Below are 23,490 nucleotides of genomic sequence, written 5' to 3'. Positions count from 1 at the left end.
GGCCTGTTAGGTTTCTGTTGAGAAGTCTGATGATAGCCTGATGGGTTTTCCTTTATAGGTGACCTTTTTTCTCTCTCTGGCTGCCTTTAATACTCTATCCTTATATTTGATCTTTGCCATTTTAATTATTATATGTCTTGGTCTTGTCCTCTTTGGGTCCCTTGTGTTGGGAAATCTGTGGCCCTCCATGGTCTGAGACACTATTTCCTCCCCCAGTTTGGGGAAGTTTTCAACAATTATTTCTTCAAAAACACTTTCTATCCCTTTGTCTGTCTCTTCTTCTTCTGGTACCTCTATAATGCGAATATTGTTCTGTTTGGATTGGTCACACAGTTCTCTTAATATTCTTTCATTCCCGGACATCTTTTTATCTCTCTCTGCCTCGGCTTCTCTGTATTCCTGTTCTCTGATTTCTGTTCCATTAACAATCTCTTGCACCTCATCCAGTCTGCTCTTACGTCCTTCCAGAGATTGTTTTATTTGTGTATTCTCCCTCCTGACTTGATCCCTTAGCTCTTGCATATTTCTCTGCAGATCCATCAGCATGGTTATGACCTTTATTTTGAATTCTTTTTCAGGAAGATTTGCTATATATATTTCCCAGGCCCTCTCTCGGGGGTTGTCTTGGCAATTCTGGACGTCACCAAATTCTTCTGCCTTTTCATGGCAATAGATGTAGTTGCAGGCAGGGGGCAGGTGTATCAGCTGGGAGAACAAAGTCCCTTCCTGCTTGTTGGTCACCTTACCCTTCTCCGCTGCCTGTGTCGGTTACCTGCACATCGGGAGGAGCATCCAGGTTAATCCCCTGAGCTGCTGTGGGTGGGGCAGCCCTCAGGGTAGCCCAGAGCCCTGCAGGGACAGGCAGGCGCACTGGGTGTGCTCTCCTGCGAGAACAGTGCCCCTTCGTGACTTGCCCCAGAGCAAGCTTGCTTTTATTGAACACCTGCTTTATATCAGATGTGCATTTTATACTGTATAGTTCTTATTTCATTGAATCCTCATAACAATGCTATAAGCAGTTTTTATTATGCCAGTTTTAAATACTAAGAATCTGAGTGTTCATGAAGGTAAGAAGACACCCCTAACATTGGAAAACCATTGACCCAACTGTACATGAGTCTGGGGCTTGAGTGTACATTATTTGTTTAGGAGTAAAAAACCCAAGAAGGAAATTTTAACTTCAGAAAGAACTAATCTTAGTGCCATAGTCAAATGGCAGAAACTAACGTTAATCCTCCCTGGAAGCATGTACTTTCACACAGGCCTTATAAAACTCTTGGAGAGTAGCCCAAAAATGATGAGCCCACAGTCAAAAATAATACAATACACAAAGAATAAGCTATCAGAAATGACAGTCAACAGAAACAAAAAAAGGAACAGAAATAGATCTAAAAGTACTTCAGATTTTGGGAACATGGAATGCAGAACATTAAACATCTATCAGTATGAAGAATTATGAAAAAGGAAGGCTGGATATAATACCACAAAGGTGGTATCCCTCATATATATATATTTTATGAGTATATATATGTATACACACACACACACACACACATATATATATATGCACACACACATACACATCTAGCTGGGGAGAGATTGTTCCTTCAAAAGGTAAACAGGTTTCCAAGAGTGATGTTGCTCTATATTTGTAGGTCTCAAAACTGAGCTGGATTGAAAAAAAAATGGCTGCTACTCTATTTGGAAAAATACCATCCTCAACTATACAAGAAGCTTTACAAAATTTCCTTAAGGTATATTTTGTTTATCCATTATTTTAGAGTCAAACTGGCTATTATCTGTACCAGTCCCTCCCAACCTGTTGTCAAGGGAATTTTTTTCTCCTCCATGTACAGATCTCTAACTTAAACCCCTGTTCAAATTCTAGCTTTGATAAAATGAAACTACTTCTTAGAGCAGCTAGTTAGACCCCAGGCCCTAGGTGCAGCAGCCCTTACTACCAAATCCCAGCACAACACTTGAGGTCTATGAGAATGTACAGAAGTGTTCATGCCCTGATTATGAGACTTGGGCTGAGATACTCCTGATTAGCCTAATATAGAACCAGTTTCATCTTAAAGAAGACAAGGCATCAGGAGAGCTTTTCTCTATATTGGTGCAACAGCCACGGGCACTGAGGAGCCTAGAGTGCGGAGGGCTGTGGCTGTGGAACAAATAAGAAGTCTGGCAGGTGGAGGGGAGGAGGAGAAGGAAGCAGCACATACCTTGGATCCCACCCCTAGGAGAGTCTGCAGCCCTCTGCTCCCAACAGGAGGTCATGTCGTTGGACCCAGCCTGTAGGACTCGTGTACCCCACTCCATCCCTCCAAAGAGGGGGCTAGGACTGTGTCTCCAGAGCTATCCAGTATGATCCTGTAAAGATCAAGAGTGCTGGCTTTAGAATCAGATAGTATAAGACCTGAGCCTTGTCCTGTCTGATGACCTGGGTGCATTTCTTTATTTCTCATCATTTTAAATTCCTTATCTGTAAAGTAAACATAATAATACCTATTTCCTATGAATTTTGTGAAGATTGCATAAAATACATGTAATTTTCTTGGCCTGTGGTCTAATACATTAAGGGCTTTATCTAAAAATAAATGTTAGCTAGTATTATTTTGCTCTTATAGCTGGTGAAATCTGGTCCTCTCCTCTACAGTCTCAAAGCATCTAGAGAGGTGGTTTTAGACCAGTAATTATCTGTGAATTCCCTGTGGGAATTCTTTCAAAAATATAGCATGCTTCCCACCTCTTCCAAAATTCTGGCATGATTTCCTCAGGCAGTGGTTCTCAACGTTGCTACCCATTGAAATCATTTGGCGAGGTTTCAAAAAGGCCAGCGCAGCCCATGACCCAGACAAATTATGCCAGAATCTCTGAATATATTATAGTGTAGTTTATATGCAATATAATGCATGCATTTTAAGTGTACAGTTCAGTGAAGTTTGAAAAATTTATGTACTCACGTAACCACCACATTTCAAGATATAAAACATTTCCATCCCCCTAGAGACTATCTTTGCCCCTTTGATGTCAATTTCCCTTACCCCCTGCTCCAGGCAACCCCTGATCTGCTTTCTGTCACTATAGGTTAATTTCTAAGATTTTAAAATTTTATAAAAATGGAATCTTGGTGCTTGTGCTTTTGTGCATATATGGCTTCTTTTGCTCAATATAATGTTTTGAGATTCATTCAGTGTACTGAGTTCACTAGTTCCTTTCTATCTATGGCATGGTTGAGAACAATGGGCCAGTGGATGGACTGCATGGTAGATGACAGGTAGGGGCCATGTTGGGGGACAGGCTACCCTGAACTAACCCACTGTTTGCAATCATGTGATCCCTAGATCTCCCTTAGTGGTTTCACCAGCTATACAGCTTTCTTCTGTGTCCTTATGTGATGGAGGGCTGCTGCTTGAAAGCACAAAATATTTTAAAACAAAGTTAATTTATTCAGCAATATTTATTACATACCTGCCTAGTATATCAAATATAGGGAACACAGAAATGACCAACATAGCTCCTGCATCCAGGGACAGCCAAGACCAAGTAAACAAGTACACTACTCTTTGTCAGATGTTATGACAAAGAGCGTTCTGAGAGCTTAGCTAGAAAATTCCCCTTCATTAGAACATTCTACTGAGTAACACTACCTTCCTTGTTATTCAGCCAAGGCCAGGGTCAGAATCTGCTCCATTTTAGGAATTCAATGTTGTTAGTAGGCTATGTTCTTTTGGTCCTTTGGGCTGCTGCTTTTTGTTTTCTTTTTTTTGAACCATGAGAGAAAAAGATATGTCCTTATTTATAATCACTCTGGTTAAACAGTGTCAAGGTGTATATGCAAAATTAAAATGCCAACATTAAAGAAATAAAAGCTGCTCATATGTACATATGTTGGGGCAAGTTATCCAAATAAGATTTGGACAGAGTTGAAACAACTATTTGGACATAGAAAAAGGTACAATTGAACCAAGTTCAGTCTAGGTCCATCTTATTAGAATGGCTGAGGAAATGCACTTAGTAAACTCAAAGAGTTGAAAAGGAAATAACTGGACAAGAGAGAAGAAGTAGGAGAACCAGAGGCCCTCAGCACCATGGCTGGCTCTGCAGGATGTTCTGGGCTCTGGCTAGGACCGAACTTAGCAACATTTCAATCTGTCAGCAGCCGTGCTGCCTCACTAGCAGGTTCTAGACCAGATCCAGACACTGCTCAACTACTCGGTCTTAAAGAGTTATACCCGGTCTGGCTCCCCAACCCAAGAGACTTCTCCTCCTCCTCCCAGAACCCTTCCCTTTTGGATTCTGTAGAAAGTGAATGTGCTTTACAAAGGACATGCTCTCTTTGGGTGTTGGAGCACTCCTCAGCACCCTAAGTCTTGGATTCCCGTCTATTTATACCCATCCTTAAGATGTCTGTATCCTTTGAGTCAGCAATTCAGCTCTAGGAAGTCCTCCTGCAGACACAGTCACACATGTAAGAGCGTATCGGAGCAGGTATGCTCACTGATGGTTAGTAGAAGTAGTGAAAAGTAAGTCTCAATGTCTAGTGAGGAATGCTAATTTAATTATAGTGTATGTATTAGAAATACACTCTTAGGAACAATGATATAGACCTGTGTATGCTACTGTGAAAATGTGTCTGTGATATGTTGTGGGGAAAAGGTTTTGGACCAACATGCAGAAAATGGTCCCATTTAAAAAAAATTTTTTTCAAAAACTGATTTTGCTTGTTTTGCCTATGCTTGGTAAAAAGTCTCGTAGGATGCATGTCAAACTTGATAGTGGTGACCCCCCAAGGAATGACTTGAAATTGAGAACAAAATTAGAGAAACTTTCACTTTTTAATTTTGAAAATGCCTGTATTTTTTTATAACTTTTACAAAATTTTTAAAGTATCCTTTTTCTCCTGGGTCCTTCACCCATCCAGGTTGGGATCCAGGGTCAGGTTGGGAGCTTGCTTGCTAGGCCTTTACGGCAGTAAAAGCTGACTTTGATGCAGGCTCTAAGAGTAGTTCTAAGACGAGCTCCCCAGGAGCAACATTGTATACCTGAAAGAATTCTTACTGACCAAAGATAGAGAAAAGGAACCGGTGGGTAGGTGATTAGTAGATGAGGAATAAAGTACTGTCATAACAAAGCTTACTAAAGTCTGTAAGTAGGTCAATACTTTAGACTAATCATTTCAAGAAGCTGTCTTTTCTTTAAAAGTGCTTCAGGTACTATTTAACTCATATGGAATGTGTTGAAATCTTAAGAAATCAAATAAATATAGTGGAAGAGGTTTGCCATGGGAAACCAGTCATGCTCAACTCTTGTTCCCTGAATAGATTGTGAAATGTTTACAACTGTCCTGGGGTGAGTAGGTCACCAGTTTTGTTCCTGAAAGGAGAAAAAGGGGGAGTGAAGAAAATGGTTATACAAAGGAATCTCAAAATCATATCTCATTGCTTTGTAAGTTTTATGGCCATAATAATTGTTTCATTTTAATGAATAAACTCGAAAGCTATATTTCCACCCAAAGGATACTTGAACTGATAAAATGATTCAGAAGTGACCCAACGAATGTAAATTATTAAGCCATTTTGGTTAATAGTTGATTTATTGCAATATATCCTCTTCACTGTTGTTACTGTTGTTTTACTATTGCCCTGTTATTCCCTATTCTGTTTTCTCTTCTAATCAGGTTGAAGAACTACACCCTGGTTTTTCTATATCCAATTACATGTTTTTGGCCAAGGTAACGAGGACCACTGTTTTATGACTACTTTGAATCCATTACATAAATATGTGCTTCCCTTTGATATTGATTATTTTTTATTTCTAGTGTTATTTCAATCTTGAGGAAATCAGCAATGCTGAGAAGTTCTGTAATCTGGCAGTGTTGCTTCCATGTGTAACCAAAGAGGTAAGTCCAAACAGTGACCATGAGTGCTGTTATTTTGTCAGCACTGTTCCAGCTTCAGGTGTGAACAACTGGCTTAGATACACGGGAGTTTCCTTTTATGCTAAAACATTTTGGATTTCATATGTGCTATGAATGTTTAACACTGCTATAGGTAACCCTTCACCAGAAGACCCCCTGTATCTTTAAGGGGCAAGGAAATCATGGGCTTGCAATTAAAACATTCTGATGCTTCTTAGGTATCAGAGAGCAGAGACAGGGATAAGCCCCCCTAGGAAGGATGGAGGACAGCCTAATTTTGGGGAACTGGTGATGAAACTATGATAGGCTTGCAAACAAGCTGGACAGGCTGCCCACCTCAGAGCAAAACGAGTGTCCATGGGGTAACTGACTACCAGCGGTCCCCAGCTTACAGCAGGCTGTGGCCATTTGAGGCCAGGAAGAAGATTTAAAATTTTTAATCAACATTCTCTTGGTCTTTGAACACATGCCATTAATGGAAAAGAATCTAATTTATTCACTAATTCAGGATTCTGGATGAGCTCTAAGTTTTAGGAATTTCACAGTTGACAGCTCAGTCTGTGTTCCTGTGAGCCATTTACCAGTATTGTGGGAACAAAGGGAAATAGGTGAATGATTTCCTGCTGCCCTCTCATTCCACCAAGCATACCATCCTCTGAATCACAACTGAAAAGAAATGCCTCACAAATAAACTCTCTTCTCTGTTGGACCAGGACAGGCTCAGACGTTTGTTGTGATCTGGAATATAAACATGTAAAACGTGCCCATTGCTCTCCAGGAGCTTATAGCCTAGAAGGGGGCATAAGGTTTAAAGCCAGATAACTATAGTTCAGGTAGAAAGCCTGAAGCACTAAGAGAGAAACAAATAATTGGTTGTGGAAATAGTAAAGGGAGAGATTATTTTCATCTAGAAGAGATCACGTAGCATCAGAGGTGGACTTTGAAAGATGCATCTAATCTAGAGATGTGGGCAAAGCACACAGAGACACAGGGGTGGAAAAGCAAAGATCTGTTTGCCTGAAGGGGAAGAAATATTGAGGGCAGTCATGGGAAGTAAGGCTGAAAGGAGAAAGGAAGATAAAACCTGCAGAACCGTCAGGGAGCAAGGGTGCTGGGTCTTTGAACAGGCCCTCCAGGCTCCACCAGGCCTCTTCCTGCGCACGTCCCAGCCTGCTCATCTGCGTCTTCTGGATGGCTGGGATTTCCCACATGGTTTATTGTCCTTGTTAGTCAATCCCTCAGTTGGTTCTAATGGTTAATGGTGCAAAACAACAGAGTCTCAGTAGCGGCATTCCTTCTTCAGAAACTTGTAACTTTTTTCGGCAGGAAACTGATTTTGTCCCCCTGGTTGCTAACTCTGTGTTGGTCATTGGGACCCTCCTGTCTTTTATGACTCTCCTGAATAATGTCAGTTTGGGTTATATGCAGTCATTTAAAACTGAACATCTGTGCGTTCTTACTAGAATGTGAGACTCCAATACAGTATGATGATGAGGTGTGCCACCTGGGGTGAATGCAAATGTTTATGCGTGAATTTAGAGCTCTCACGGGAGGGCTAAACATGGGAGATCCTCAAGGTTTGGTCCTTGGTCCCTAATCTCTTGTCTCCTCTCCCCTTTCCTCCTCCCTACCTGTGCAAACCTATTGTCCATGGCTTCAAATGCTATCTGCCTGCCAGGGGTCCTCAAAGTTACCTCTCTAGACCGCTCTTCTGAGCTCTAGACTTGATTATCCAGCTTCTGGCTTGGCCTCTCCATTGAGATTCCATGCAGACACCTCAAACTTAACGCGTCTTCAGGCCTTTGGATCTGCTCTTCGCCATCTTCCCCTCTTAGTAAATGACTTTTCCATCCACCTAATTAGGAAATCTTGGAATCATCTCTGACACTTGCTTCTCCCTCAGCCTCCCAACCTGGACAACCACCCAGTCACCAACTTTTTGGAATTCCTCTTCTGAGACATGCCTTGAGCCCAACTGCTCTCTCTCTTCCTGTTGCCACCACTCTGAGCAGGGCACCACCGTTCCACCTGAACCAGGACTGTGCGGGCATCCCAAATGGTCTCCTCACAGCGTCTTGCCTCCCTCCCTGTCGTTCATGGCTCTCAATAGCAGCCAAAGCAACAGTTAAACATAAACCCTAACATGTCACTCCCTGTTTTAATACCCCTTGCTTTTAGGATAAAGTTCAACATTTTTAGCATATCCTTCACGACTCTGATCTAGCTCCGACCAATCTCTCAAGCTTCATTTGTTCCCTCTTTTTGAAACACTCCCACCAAACCTGCCATTCCCTCCACCAGTTTTATTTCTTCTCACCCTTCGAGCCTCACTGTAAGTGTCATTTCTTCTGGAAAGACTTCCTTGACACCCTCAGGGAAGAAAATACCTCATACTGTTCCTTCAGGTCACTCATCTGTGTGACTGGTCTGTTACACGATGAAAACGGGGCAACGAGGTGTGTCTCATTCGGCACTCTTCACCCTGCCCGGTGCCAGGTAGAGTGCCTGCCTTACAATAAGCACTCAGTCAGTATTGGTAGGAAGAATCAGAAAACTAGTACCATACAAATAGAAATAATAGTGCTAATAGTACTAATAAACAGGACCGGAAGTAATTGTAACTAAGGAAGCTGGATACTGTGGAAATAGTTATGTAATAATGTGCAAAATGGCATCAGAAAATATTTCCCACATTCCTTTTTTTTTCCAGGGATGTTTCCATTTGTATTTCTAGAAAGTTTTCTTTTATCTTTTTTTTTAATAGTGAATATACTATCAAAAATATCTCAATTTCTTTTTCAATTAGAAAATAGAGTCAGGCTAGTACCCCCTATCTCTATCAAGTTTTTGCAGATTGAAATATGCCCAGTTAGTGATTTTTCTGACCAGCTTATTCATTTCCAAAATGTCTGGTAATGCCACTAATTACAAGAAAGCACACACTAATCACAACCCAGCCATCAGTTTTCTCTCCCGCATGTGAACTTGCATGATACCTTTGCCTCTTTCTTGTGGCACCCATAACTGCTTCCTTGCATCGTGTTTGTGTTATTTGTGACATGTCTTCTGTCCCTTTCAGGGAATCGTAAGCTTGCCACACTGCACTTGATATTAGGAACGTTAGTCCTTGGGCTCTGGAGTCTAGATTCATGCATAGAAGCAGCTTTACATTCCCAGAATTTGAAACTACAGACTTTATTATTCATGTGGACATTTCTTGATCTTAGGAGGGTAATCTCAGGTCCTGGAAAACATTCCTTTTTTTTTAATAAAAAGGATTCCTGTGTCTAAGGCAGCATGAGAATGATTGCTGATGAAATGATGACTCCCCAGGCAGCCACAAAGTTGTTCGCCTGGAGGAAGTATTCACATTATTGATGGAGTGTACTGAGAAAGCTCAAATGCAAAAAGCATTACAAGGTATTTTGTCTTATGATGAGGGATGTGCTAATCTGGGTAAAAGAAAAAACTGTTTTAAAATTGTTGTAATATTTTGAAGTGACATTAATTGCTCTTCTGAGCCAAAACTCTTAGAGGATAGTAAAAACAGTGTAGCAGAAACAACCTGAGGGAGAAGAGGACTTTGGGAGTGCTGGGAGGAAGGAATACTTCTTCATAATTACAGGGGTATAGTTGTCTTTGAAGTTGCCTATTGTTTAAAATCCTGGACTGCATTTCCAACCTGTATAGATTGAGAATCATCCCTTCCATTAGTAATCACTCTTAGTAATATATAATTCTAATCACACTTTAAGTGTTCTGTCTTAATTAAAGTTGGTGTTCGATGATCATTACCCAAATGCTGGAAGCATAACAATTTAATATAAACAAGTCTCTCTCTTATGTATACAAAGTCTTTAGCAGACAGTGTATTTTTCCAAACATATATTCTAACATTCTCAGGTCAAACAAATTTTTGTTTTTGGATGTGTGTGTCTGAGTGAGTGAAAAATTTATTCATTTATATTACAAATATGGGGGTCCTCTGTTAGAGGCTTGGAATACAATGAGAAAAAAAAGCCTACTCTTGCTGCCATGAATTCTGTGTTCTAGCAGAAAAGGCAGGCACTGAATAAGTCACTCTTTGCACAATTAAAAAATGAATAAGGCCTAAAGTTAATATACTTTTACACAGTTAATATATTTTTTACTAATAGCAGTCAAGCGTGATGAATGTTACAGAAATGAAATTCATGAGAAAATGTAACTGGGTCTGCAACCTGCACCAGAAGTTAAGCAAGTCATTCCTGAGGCTTTAATATGTAACATGAGATTCTAAGGAAATTAGAATTTAAACCTGGCGGTTTAAGTCTTTTAAGACTTGCTTGGTTATGGGGGGCTTGTTAAAAATACAGATTCCTGGCCTCTCTCTGGAGAGAGAAAGAAGCTCTGAACTGCAGAGCGGATGACACCTCATGATCAACGTAATCTCACTCAGGTGTCCACCTACTGGGGTTCTGCTCTCCGAGCATCGGACTCAGACTGTCCCTGGGTGAAAGGACAGAAGAAGACAGCTGGTGGCTGAGCTCTTGGTGATGCAAGCCAGGAAATGATGAGCCTTGAGGCCAGGGCTGTGGACTTCACTCAGGAAGAGTGGACCTGCTGAACCCATCTTAGAAGAAGGAATGTGAGCTCTGAAAATCATACCTGACTTCCCAGTTGGTGTAAGGGGAAAAGCTGTCAGAGGAAGAAAGAGGATTTCTCCAAGGCCAGAGGCCAGGCAGGAAATTCTTAAAAACCAAGAGGTAACTTCCATGAAGAACATCTACAGGGAGAGCCATCCAATGACTTAGTAAGATTCTTGAGTGTGAGCCCTGCTGCTCCCTATTAGATTTGGCCCAGGAGTGGGAGAAGTTCGGAGTTCAGCACAATCACGTGACTTCAGTCTGAGGCGAGAGAAAGTGTGTTATCTCAGCAGGAAGGTTTGGATGTCTTGAATCTGGGGACAAAAAGGACTCACCTGAGCTCAAAACCATAATCTGAGTTCTTATACAAGGACATTTACAAATATAAATATAACAAGTCTTTGAAACATAATGAAAACCTCAGAATTAATCAAATACTATGCTTTTGACATGCTGCAAAGAAAGAGACTTCTGTGCAATTAAGAGAACAGCAGTCCACACGAATGTAAAGAATGTGGCAATGACGTTAGCTGGACATCATCCTCGAATGATCAGCATAGAATTCGTACGTAGAAAAATGAACAGATGAATGAGTGGGTGTGAGAAAACCTTTAACAGCCTCTCATCTCAGGAGCAGAGGTTTCATGCTGGAAAGGAGCTCTATAAATGAAAAAGGGGAAATACTACTTACAGCTCAACATTGACTGAATGTGTGTTAACTAGAGAGAAACCCAACAATTGTAACAAATATGGGAAGCATCTTAGCCTGAGAGCTAACTTTTTTTCATACCAGAGAATTCACACAGGAAAAACCCTTTGTCTATAATCAGTGTGTAAATGCTCCAGTAACATTTCATCCTTTAAACATGAGTGAATTCACACTGCAGAGAAATCATATAAAAGTCATCTATGTGATAAAGCCCTTAGTCAGTGTTCTAACCTTAGCTGTCGTGAGACAATATACACTGGCGAGAAACCCTATAAATGTGATGAATGTGGAAGAGTCTTCAACCTCAGCTCTAACCTTCATGGGCAGCAGAGAGTTCACACTCAAAGCCTTGGTGTGCACAGAACACTGAGTATAACAGGAAGGAAAGCAGCAAGTCTTTACTAAGAGGAAGCCATTTGGAAAATGCCAGATAATTCACATTGGAGAAGCAATTCAGTGAAATAAACATGGGAAACCCTTTACTCATAGAGCAACATTCCAGGACATGTGAGAATTCTCACTGTATAAAAAACTCCAGGTACCATGAATAAATGAAAGAAAGACACATACCTTAGTCAACCTTCACGGTCTCATCCTGGGTAGTTCCTCCAGCCTCAAGTCAATGTAGAAATACCTCTACCAGGAATTTATATAAGAAAACTTATACTGGGGAGTGAGGGGGAACTCTTATCAAGAACCCTTTAGAACAAAATTACAATTCAACATAATTTAGACTTTTGCCATATGACACATTACTGAAAATAATAAAATATAAAGATGTCAAACTATGATGCATTCTTGGAAACACTGAATGCAGAATTTGGTGAGATGTAATATGTAATGAGATCACCCTTCTTCAGCAGACTAATGAAAGTTGTTGATGAAAAATCTAATACTTTGGTATTTGTCTTCTAAAAATTATGAAACCTTATGCTGAATATTTGGGGGCATTTATTACCACTCTTTCTAACTTCCCCACTTATTTTAAAGAAATAACAATACCTGTGGAGTCCTGTAAAACACATTACATGATTTTTACTCTTAAATATAAACTAACTGATAAAGTCAATACTAAAACGTGTTTTTGTTTGTCTGGATCTTGGGATGGAATCTCAGATATCTTCAAATCCCGCTGCCAGGGCTAGAACTTCTTCCACATCTTACAGTTGAGGAAAGAAACAGTGTTATCATTAACATGCTGGTGGGTTCCAGTGTGTCAGCCTCCATGGAAGGCTCACCCCTTCCTGTATCCCACCACTCCAGACCTAATGGAGGAGGAACCTGGAAATAGCTCTGTACTTTATACACATTCTCGGAGATCTAAATCATGCATGGCCCTAGGAAATCTAGTTTCTTTGTAAAAGTCTTTCAAAAAATATCTTACTCAACAAAAGTCTATTTCAAAGTACCTAGAGTATCAAGATGAATGTGTGAAATTTCATTGTGTATTTGTATTTTCTTTGTAGGATAAAGATGCACAGAAAGAAGTGAAAAAAATAAGTACTTCCTTGAAAAGATAAATAAAAGAACTTACTCTTCAACAAATCAGATGTGGTCTATCTACTAAGATTTAAACTTAAACTAATCAAAGTTGTGCTTTTTATTTTGTTTTCTTTTTGATGTAAGGGTAATGTGCTCAGATTTGAAGGTAAAACCATGTTTCTGCAGAATGCATTCCACTTGTAGCACTAGAGAACTAACTTTGTTACTTGGAGAAATCTATTCCCTATAATGTCAGTACAAAATGATCTTTAAACATGTATGCTTTATATTTTTCCTATCAATAAACTATAGTCTTCAGAATATTTCTTCAAATAAAATATTTAAATCAATCCAATAAAATGAACTCTAGTGAATGTTTTATTGTTGCTTCAGTGGAAACTTTACAAAACAAAATAATTTCATTAATGCAGATGAAAAGTGGAAAAAACAGGCAAAGATCATGAACAAGTTGTTGACAGAAGAAGAAAAACAAGAGGAAATATATTGTAACTAATAATGAGAGGGATGTGAATAAAATTACAATTAAGATACTGTTGGTGAAATGTATCCAGAGCCTTAAAAATGTATTAATTCTTCAATCTTGTAATTTTATTTCACAGAAATAATCCTAAAGAGAAAAAGTCCCCTATTGATATACAAATGTTCCTAACAGCATTATTTATTATAACAAAACACTTTGCCCAACAAAAAGAATGCAGTTAACAATATTAGAATATAACTATGGTAGAATATTATTTCAATATTAAGAAAAATTACAAAAAATGTACAGGAATGCACAAAGAATGTTAAGTGCAAGTGTAAGACAAAATAGTATATACATATGATCTCAACTATATGATATTGTGACAGAAAAGCACTTACTGGAAATACACTAAACTTGTAGTAATATTTCTGTGGAGCTGTGTTTTATTTCTTACATTTCTCAATTTTAATAATTAACAATTTAAAAAATTGAACTAGCTAACAGTGATCTGTAAAGATTCCCCACTACCCTTTAACCCCCATCATCCTGGAAATCAGATCAAAACTTGAATTTCCTGTTTGCTATCCTAAATACATTACACACACATGTACACATGCACACGCACACACACTTACACACTCAAAATTTCAAGCCGTGACCTAGTGATACCAGTTAATCAAACTGAGCTAGTTTCTTCCTCTCATCTTTTATAAAATGGCCCATCAAGAAATGTGAATCAATCCAACCGATTCTTGCCCAAAAATCTGACAAATGGTCTAATGTTGAAACTACTAACTAAAAAGGATACAAGTCTTGCAGGTACCCTCACAGATACACAGTGTCCACAAGGCTTTGTCCATCTCTTGCTATCTCTAAATAACTGAAAGAATGTGCAAGTGGAGACAGGTCATTCTAGCAGCAAATGACAAAGAATCAACCACATAGGCTTTGTGGGAACAGCTCGTTCATGAAGAGTACAAAGACTTACACTAAGAATTATGAGGAACATCAAGAATGCTCTTTGTAGGACTTGCAACTCATAATTGAAACACGGCATTAGATCTAATCAATCTTTGTTTTAACAAAATTCCCTTTCATCCCAATAGTCAATATGTGTTTAGTGGACAAGTTGATGTCCCTTGACTGAGTGATCAGTTTCTGGATAAGGGCTTGACCCAATAAAAGTGTGACATTCCTAAAAGTTACTTGAATCTTTTAATTATTAGGGATTTCTGACACACTTGACAATTTTCCCAGAAAGATATTAAGAGAGGAAATCTCCCTCATCATGGTAATACTGTAGCCCCTTCAAATTAACCTTAAAACCCTATTTAATGTTAATTAAATAGTGTGCTCTATTCCAGAGTCACACCTAGTCATATCTAGTCTTCATCAAGTTCTATAATCAAAGGATTTATGTGTGATGAAGCTAACTAAAGACAGTTTTCACATTAAATCTCCCCCCTTTTACAGGCTGAGGGATGTCAGCACTATATGTAGATTATTACATGTAGTCCAGTAAGATTCACACAGTGAACCATGTGACCTGTAGCTTTCCTTTGCCTGGTTGCTTCACTTCCATTCATGCTGCTGAGCTGGAAAAAGTCTGAATAGCTGCAGAATGTTTCTGAAGTGATACCTCCTGGTGGGTCACTAAGGCCAAGCCCATTTTGTACCATCCACCACAGAGAAAACACAAACTCCTAAACTTTCAAGAGACTTCATGCACAGCTTTGTAAAGGGGGAATTATGATCCAGAACTTTGAGTCATGTTCTTCAAAAGATAAAGAACTGTACATCAAAACTGTCAAAAAGCTTTTCATTTGATAATATTTGTATGCTTTGAATTATCAAAAGCACTGTTAACATTTGGATGGGGCCATAGAGACAATTTTCTAGACCAGTCTTCCCATTGTACCAATAAACAGTTTGAGCTCTATTGTATAAGTGACATGGATGGGGTCAGAGAACTGATTACTGGCCGAGACAGGACTAGGTTCCAGGTCTTGGAATCTCATGCCTTCTGCACTCTTCTCTGAGCCCAAGGCTTTTCACATTTAACTGAGGAGAGTCCAGTGTGTCTCATACACTAGGGGCTCTGAGAATGGTAACTTGCCTGGTTGTACCTGTTCTAAGTGCTCTACTTACATTAACTCGTTTAATCCTCACAGCAATCCCTTGAGGAAGGAACCTTTGTTATTACTGTATTTACAGACAGGCGAGCTAAAGCATAGGATAGTAAATAACATTCACTTCCTCCACCTTCTCAGGACTAACGCATCATGAGATTTGAACTTGGGCAGTCTGCTCCAGTGTCTGCGCTATAGTCTGAACTGCTGTGCAATCAAATACTGCCAGCAAAGCAGGTGAAGGGATGGGGGAAGTAAAAGACAGAAGGTGGAAGGAGAGCAGGAAAAAAAGGAAGAAAGAGGATATTTTTTTAAAAATGATAGAGATAGCAAGGAAAGAGTGAAAATAAAAGCAAAAGTAAATAAATCCTTGCATCTATTTTTTGGATTCTGGTTTCACATCATAAATTTCCAACAACCTGCTGTGTATTTTGCCTTATATTAAATCTGTTTTCATATTCCCAACTTCTTTTTCGCCCCAAAATAAGGAAAGTGAAAAAAAGGATGGTGAAACCTATTTTAAATGACTTGCTCCATTTGATCTGTTTGTACAGAGCCTCACTGTGGACCTGATGATGACCTATTAACTGGGCAATTAATTATTTCTTCACAGGTAAAGACAGATTATGTATTTTATTTATTTAGTTTTTGTATTAAGGTATCATTGATATACAATCTTATGAAGGACTTTACAACATTCACCCATATTATCAAGTCCCCTCCCATACCCCATTGTTGTCACTTTCCATCAGCATAATAAGATGCTGTAGAGTCACTACTTGTCTTCTTTGTGCTACACTGCCTTCCCCATGACCCACCTATGTCATGTATGCTAATCATGATGCCCCTTAAGCCTCTTCTCCCTCCCTCCCCACCCACCCTCCTCAACCCCTCCCCTTTGGTAACCACTAGTCCCTTCTTGGAGTCTGTGAGTCTGCTGCTGTTTTGTTCCTTCAGTTTTGCTTTGTTGTTATAATCCACAAATGAGTGAAATTATTTGGTACTTGTCTTTGTCCACCTAACTTATTTCACTGAACATAATACCCTCCAGCTCCATCCATGTTGTTGCAAATGTTAGGATTTATTTTCTTCTTAAGGCTGAATAGTATTCCACTGTGTATATGTACCACATCTTTATCCATTCATCTACTGATAGACACTTAGGTTGGTTCCATGTCTTGGCTATTGTAAGTAGTGCTGTGATAAACAGGGGTTCATAAGTCTTTTAGAATCAGGGATCTTGTTTTCCTTGGGTAAATTCCCAGGAGTGGAATTCCTGGGTCAAATGGTATTTCTATTTTTAGTTTTTTGAGGAAACTCCATACTGCTTCACACAATGGTTGAACTAATTAAATTAACATTCCAACCAGGAGTGTAGGAGGGTTCCCCTTTCTCTGCATCCTCATCAACATTTGTTGTTGTTTATCTTTTGGATGGTGGCCATCCTAACTGGTGGGAAGTGATATCTCATTGTGGTTTTAATTTGCATTTCCCTGATGATTAGCAATGTGGAGCATCTTTTCATGTGCCTGTTGGCCATCTGAATTTCTCCCTTGAAGAAGTGTCTGTTCAGATCCTCAGCCCATTTTTTAAATCAGGTTATTTGCTTTTTTGGTTGTTGAGGTGTGTGAACTCTTTATATATGTTATATGTTAACCCCTTATTGAATATCTCACTTATGAATATATTCTCCCATACCGTAGGGTGCTGCTTTGTCCTGCTGATGGTGTTCTTTGCTGTACAGAAGCTTTTTAGCTTGATGTAGTCCCATTTATTCATTTTTGCTTTTGTTTCCCTTGCCTGAGGAGATGTGTTCAGGAAAAATTTGCTCATGTTTATATTCAAGAGATTTTTGCCTATGTTTTATTCTAAAAGTTTTATAATTTCATGACTTACATTCAGGTCTTTGATCCATTTTGAGTTTACTTATGTGCATGGAGTTAGACAATAATCCAGTTTCATTCTCTTACATGTAGCTGTCCAGTTTTGCCAACACCAGTTGTTGAAGAGGCTGTCATTTCCCCATTGTATATCCATGGCTCCCTTATCATATATTAATTGGCAATACATTTATATCTGGGCTCTCTATTCTGTTCCATTGATCTATGGGTCTGTTCTTGGGCTAGTACCAAATTGTCTTGATTACTGTGGCTTTGTAGTAGAGCTTGAAGTTGGCGAGTGTAATCCCCCCTGCTTTATTCTTCCTTCTCGGGATTGCTTTGGCTATTCAAGGTCTTTTGTGGTTCCATATGAATTTTGGAACTATTTTCTCTAGTTCGTTGAAGAATGATGTTGAATTTTGAATGGGATTGCATTGAATCTGTAGATTGCTTTAGGCAGGATGGCCATTTTGACAATATTAATTCTTCCTATCCATGAGCACAGGATGTGTTTCCATTTATTGGTACCTTCTTTAATTTCTCTCATGAGTGTCTTGTAGTTTTCAGGGTATAGGTCTTTCAGTTCCTTGGTTAGGTTTATTCCTAGGTATTTTATTCTTTTTGATGCAGTTGTGAATGGAATTGTTTTCCTGATTTCTCTTTTTGCTAGTTCATCATTAGTGTATAGGAATGCAACAGATTTCTGTGTATTAATTTTGTATCATGCAACTTTGCTGAATTCAGATATTAGTTCTAGTAGTTTTGGAGTAGATTCTTTAGGATTTTTTATGTACAATATCATGTCATCTACAAACAGGGACAGATCCACGTCTTCCTTGCCAATCTGGATGCCTTTTATTTCTTTGTGTTGTCTGATTGCCATGGCTAGGACCTCCAGTACTATGTTGAATAAAAGTGGGGAGAGTGGGCATCCCTGTCTTGTTCCCAGTCTTAGACAAAAAGCTTTCAGCTTTCTGCTGTGTGATGTTGGCTGTGGGTTTGTTGTACATGGCCTTTATTGTGTTGAGGTACTTGCCCTCTATACCCATTTTGTTGAGAGTTTTTATCATGAATGGATGTTGGATTTTGTCAAATGCTTTTTCAGCATCTGTGGAGATGATCATGTGGTTTTTGTCCTTCTTTTTGTTGATGTAGTGTATGATGTTGATGGATTTCAAATATTGTACCCTCCTTGCATCCCTGGAATAAATCCCACTTGGTCATGATGTAAATATACTTCTTGATGTATTTTTTAATTGGGTTTGCTAATATTTTGTTGAGTATTTTTGTATTTCTGTTCATCAGGAATATTGGTCTGTAATTTTCTTTTTTTTGTGGTGTCTTTGCCTAATTTTGTATTAGAGTGATGCTGGCCTCACAGGACAAGTTCAGAAGTATTCCCTCCTCTTCTACTTTTTTGGAAAACTTTAAGGAGAATGGGTATTATGTCTTCTCTAAATGTTGGATAAAATTCAGCAGTGAAGCCATCTGGTCCAGGGTTTTGTTCTTAGGTAGTTTTTGATTACCAATTCAATTTCATTGCTGGTAATTGGTCTGTTTCGATTTTCTGTTTCTTCTTGGGTCAGTCTTGGGAGGTTGTATTTTTGTAGAAACTTGTTCATTTCTTTTGGGTTATCCAGTTTGTTAGCATATAGATTTTCACAGTATTGTCTAATAATTCTTTGTATTTCTGTGGTGTCCATCGTGATTTTTCCTTTTTCATTTCTGATTCTGTTTATGTGTGTAGACTCTCTTTTTTTCTCTTATAAGTCTGGCTAGGGGTTTATCTATTTTGTTTATTTTCTCAAAGAACCAGCTCCTGGCTTCATTGATTCTTTCTATTGTTTCATTATTCTCAATTTTATTTATTTCCTCTCTGATCTTTATTATGTCCCTCCGTCTACTGACTTTGGGCCTCATTTGTTCTTTTTTCTCTAGTCTCATTAATTATGAGTTTAGACTGTTCATTTGGGATTGTTCTTTTTTCTTGAGGTAAGCCTGTACTGCAATATACTTTCCTCTTACCACTGCCTTCGCTGCATCCCACATATTTTGTGTTCTTGAGTAGTTGTTTTCCTTTGTCTCCATATATTGCTTGATATCTGTTTTAATTTGGTCATTGATCCATTGATTATTTAGGAACATGTTGTTAAGCTTCCATGTGTTTGTGAGCTTTTTTGTTTTCTTTGCATAATTTATTTCTAGTTTCATACCTTTGTGGTCTGAGAAACTGGTTGGCACAATTTCATTCTTTCTGAATTTGCTAAGGCTTTTTTTGTGCCCTAGTATGTGGTCTATTCTTGAAAATGTTCCATGTGCACTTGAGAAGAATGTGGATCCTGCTTCTTTTGGGTGGAGAGTTCTGTAGATGTCTGTTAGGTCCATCTGTTCTAATGTGTTGTTCAGTGCCTCTGTCTTCTTACTTATTTTCTGTCTGGTTGATCTGTCCTTTGGAGTGAGTGGTGTGTTGAATTCTCCTAAAATGAATGCATTGCATTCTGTTTCATCCTTTAATTCTGTTAGTATTTGTTTCACATGTGTAGGTGCTCCTGTATTGGGTGCATAGATATTTATTATGGTTATATCCTCCTGTTAGACTGACCCCTTTATCTTTATGTAATGTCCTTCTTTGTCTCTTGTTACTTTCTTTGTTTTGAAGTCTATTTTGTCTGATACAAGTACTGCAACTCCTGCTCTTTTCTCCCTATTATTTGCATGAAATATCTTTTCCATCTCTTCACTTAGTCTGTGTATGACTTTGAGTTTGAAGTGGGTCTCTTGTAGACAAGGTTACATTTTAGAACCAAGTATAGTTAATATCTTGAAGTTCCATGATCTTTGCAGCAACAGTATCTATATTTTGCTTTAGGTGCCTGAAGCCTAATCATGGTTTAAAAATAACTTTGTTGAGATATAATTGACATACCAAAATGTACTTATTTGAAGTGTATAATTTAATTTATTTTGATATATATATATATATATATATATATATATATATATATATATATCCATGAAACCATCACCACAAGACAATGAACATTTCCGTCACCCCAAAACTTTCTTCATGCCTCTGTGTGACACCCCTCTCCTGCCTCTCCCTGCACCTCCCATGCCCAAAGCAACCACTGATATGCTTTCTGTCGTGATAGATTGCATTTTCTAGACTTTTAAGTATTGGAATTGTACATCATGTTCTCTTTTTTTGTCTGATTTCTTCACTCAACATAATTAGTTTGAGATTCATCCATGTTGTTGTGTGTACTAATAGTTCATTTCTTTTGATTGCTGAGTGGTATTATATTGCATGGATATACCACAGGTTGTTTTCTCCATGTGTTGATGAACATTTTAGTGGTTTCCAGGATTTGAGTCTTACAAATAAAGCTATATTCATATAAATTCTTCTAATTGCCATATGCCTTCAAGTAGAATGGCTGGATTATTAAATTTATGTCTAGCATTTTTAAAAACTGTCAAACTTTTCCACAGTTGTTGTACCATTTTGCATTCTCACCAGCAGTGAATGAGAGTTTCACTTCCTTCACCTTCTCAACAATACTTGGTATTGTAGGTCTTTGTAATTTTAGCTACTCTCTAGGTGTGCTGATATCTAATTGGGTTTTTAACTTGTATTTCCCTAATGACAAATCATGTTGAGCATTTTCCATGTACTATTGACTGTTCATATATCTTCTTTGGTGAAGTGTCTATTCAAACTTTTTACCCATTTTAATTGAGACTCTTGTTTCTTTTTTATTGAGTTTGAGAGTTCTTTGTATATTCTGGATTGAAGTCCTTTATTAGCTGTGTAATTTGCCAATGCTTTCTCTCCATCTGGCTTTTTCTTTAATTCCCTTAATAGTGTCTTTCACAGGACAAGTTTCTCATCTTAATGAATCAGTTTATACTTTCAGTTATCTTGTTTTTGGTGTTGTGTCTAAATATCTTTGCCTAATCCAAGGTTATAAAGATTCTCTCCTATATTTTCTTCTAAAAGTTTTGTACTTTTGGTTTTACATTTAAATCTGTGATCTATTCTGGGTTGATTTTTATATATGGTGAGAGATATAGATTGAAATTCATTTGTTGTGTATATGGACATACAATTGTTCCAGTATCATCTGTTGAAAAGACTATCATTTCTCCACCAAATGACCCTTGTACCTTTCTCATAAATTAGTTTTCCATATATATGTGTGGGTCTATTTATTCCTTTCTATTTTGCTCCATTGATCTGTTTATCAGTATTAATGCCAAACCACACTCTGCTGATTACCATGTTTTATATTATCTTGAAATCAGATATTGTATTCCTCCAGCTTTGTTCCTTTTCAAACTTGTTTTAGCTATTCTAGGTTCTTTGCACTTCTTAATGAATTTTAGAATCAGTTTTTAAATTTCTACAAAAAAAAATCTAGCTAGGATTTTGGTTGGGATTGTGTTGATCAATTTGTCCCCTCAACTCAAGGAGATTGTGGGACTCCTTTAGGGTCCCCCTTCTGTGCACCGTTGCCTGAAAACTCTCCTAAGACAGCAATCTGGGGCCATTATAAGGCTTGCCTTATTTGTTACCCATCTCTCAGGGATCACAGTCCTTTCTTTCCTGCTGTCCAATATCTTGAAAACCACTGATTCACATATTTTGTCCATGTTTTATATTTTGAAATACAGAAATTGCAACTTTGGAGAGTTGTGACTCTGAAGCTTTTTTCAGTCCTATTAACCATTACTTTATATACACCAAACTTAAAAATATTAAATTGCTTTTTAAAACAAGTTTCTATAATGTTCAAATGTATCCATTTGACACAGTTTTTAAAAGTTAGCAATTATATTATGAAATTAATTATTTAATTGGACTTTGGTTAGAACTCACTAATTTTTTGTTTTTAAATACCATTCTTAAGCTTTGGAAAATAAAGTTATAAAGAATTAAATTACACCTTCTCTCCTTCTTGAATACTTTACACATCCAGCTAATTTAAAATTAGGAAACCAGATAGGGAAAATAATCTGCTGAAAATTAAAAGTAAAAATGACATTAGATATTATTAACACCACATAACTATGCTTCTAGCAGAAACCTAATAAAACAGCCACTTCCAGGCAGACAGACTGGCCCCTCCTTGCTGTAGTGTTGAATTCATCTGGAGCCCAGAATTGGCTGTCCTAATTTTCAAAAGGCCCCTGGTCATGAAGATAGTGATTATCCAGCCAATGTACTAATACAGCTATTTTGTTTCTTTGTTTGAAATGCATTTTATTTTCTTAATGTTCTTTAGTCCTAGGAGCTCAGTGTCCTTAGCAATCATAATTAATCAAATATTTAATGAGCCAATATTACAGAATCATCCAAGAGCTGATCCAAGTTTGTGGGACCATAAGCTTATACAAATTGGAGAACGAATCATTAGGAAAAAATAGAAAATTTCAAATACAAAATTAGGTATTAAAGTAACTTTATTCTAAAATGAAAAAGACATCACAACAAATTAAAAAATTATTAGTAATGCATGCTGTTTCTCCAGGGTGGCTCAGCCCTTGGAGCATGTTGAACTGGGCCAGGATGGCCCTGCTGCAGCTGTCCAGCTCTGCCCAGCCACAGCACCTCCACTTCCCAGCCCGTCTCCTCCCCCAGCCATAAGTAGGTCCAGTGAGCCTTGAAGCTTGAGTCATAGTGGGCTCTGAGCAGAGAACCAAGCAGCACCTTGTTCAAATCCTTCTCCATGGAGTCAAAGTCTGGGTCTGAAGCTCGATGCCCACCCCAGAAGCCAGCCATCACTAGGGCTGGCTGATATGGAAGTTGGAAGCCACCCACTGACCGTCCCCACCGCTAAATCCACCACAGGGGACCCTCGGGCTGGGTGGCTCCCCAAGCCTTCCTCCTAGGGCTAGGGAGCTCTTGTTGGGGGAGGGGACAGGGAAAAAGAAGGGGTGGGCACAACCCATTCAAGTGAGGTCCCCTGAATACGAAGCAGATTGATACCAGTATCTCACCATCCTCTTCCAACTGCCTACAGTGTAACGGCCAAATTGTCAGCAGGGTTTCCAAGACGCCCCATTTTCCTGTGCCCCAACCAATCTGTTTTTCCAGTGTAGCTCCACCCATTCCCCCACCTCACGCACTGCCCTGCCTGCATCCCAGGACTGAACTGACTGCTGCTCAAAGCCTGCCTGCTGCTCTTCTGTCCTTGGCTTGGGGAATTTGATCCTATAGGGCCACCTTCCTTCCCCCATGCCCTCCTGTGGAAATGT

General features: G+C 38.7%; 1 protein-coding gene across 2 annotated transcripts in view; it reads left to right on the top strand.

Annotated features, from left to right (window-relative positions):
• The window catches only part of LOC118935398 (regulator of microtubule dynamics protein 2), a 122,055-nt gene that overhangs the window by 70,145 nt on the left and 28,420 nt on the right, over positions 1–23,490 (top strand). The window contains exons 8-11 of one of the 2 annotated variants that reach the window (XM_036931629.2): positions 1,656–1,754; positions 5,684–5,737; positions 5,825–5,905; positions 12,724–13,099. In XM_036931629.2, the coding sequence (XP_036787524.1) occupies positions 1,656–1,754; positions 5,684–5,737; positions 5,825–5,905; positions 12,724–12,777 (288 nt within the window). In that variant the 3' untranslated portion in view covers positions 12,778–13,099. Of the gene's footprint in view, positions 1–1,655; positions 1,755–5,683; positions 5,738–5,824; positions 5,906–12,723; positions 13,100–23,490 lie in introns of those variants that run through there. The other variant, XM_057497280.1, reaches the window with a different exon arrangement.

The sequence above is a fragment of the Manis pentadactyla genome, chromosome 2 (genome assembly GCF_030020395.1).
Source record: "Manis pentadactyla isolate mManPen7 chromosome 2, mManPen7.hap1, whole genome shotgun sequence".
Lineage (NCBI taxonomy): Eukaryota > Metazoa > Chordata > Mammalia > Pholidota > Manidae > Manis > Manis pentadactyla.
This window is presented reverse-complemented; position numbering and strand designations above follow the sequence as displayed.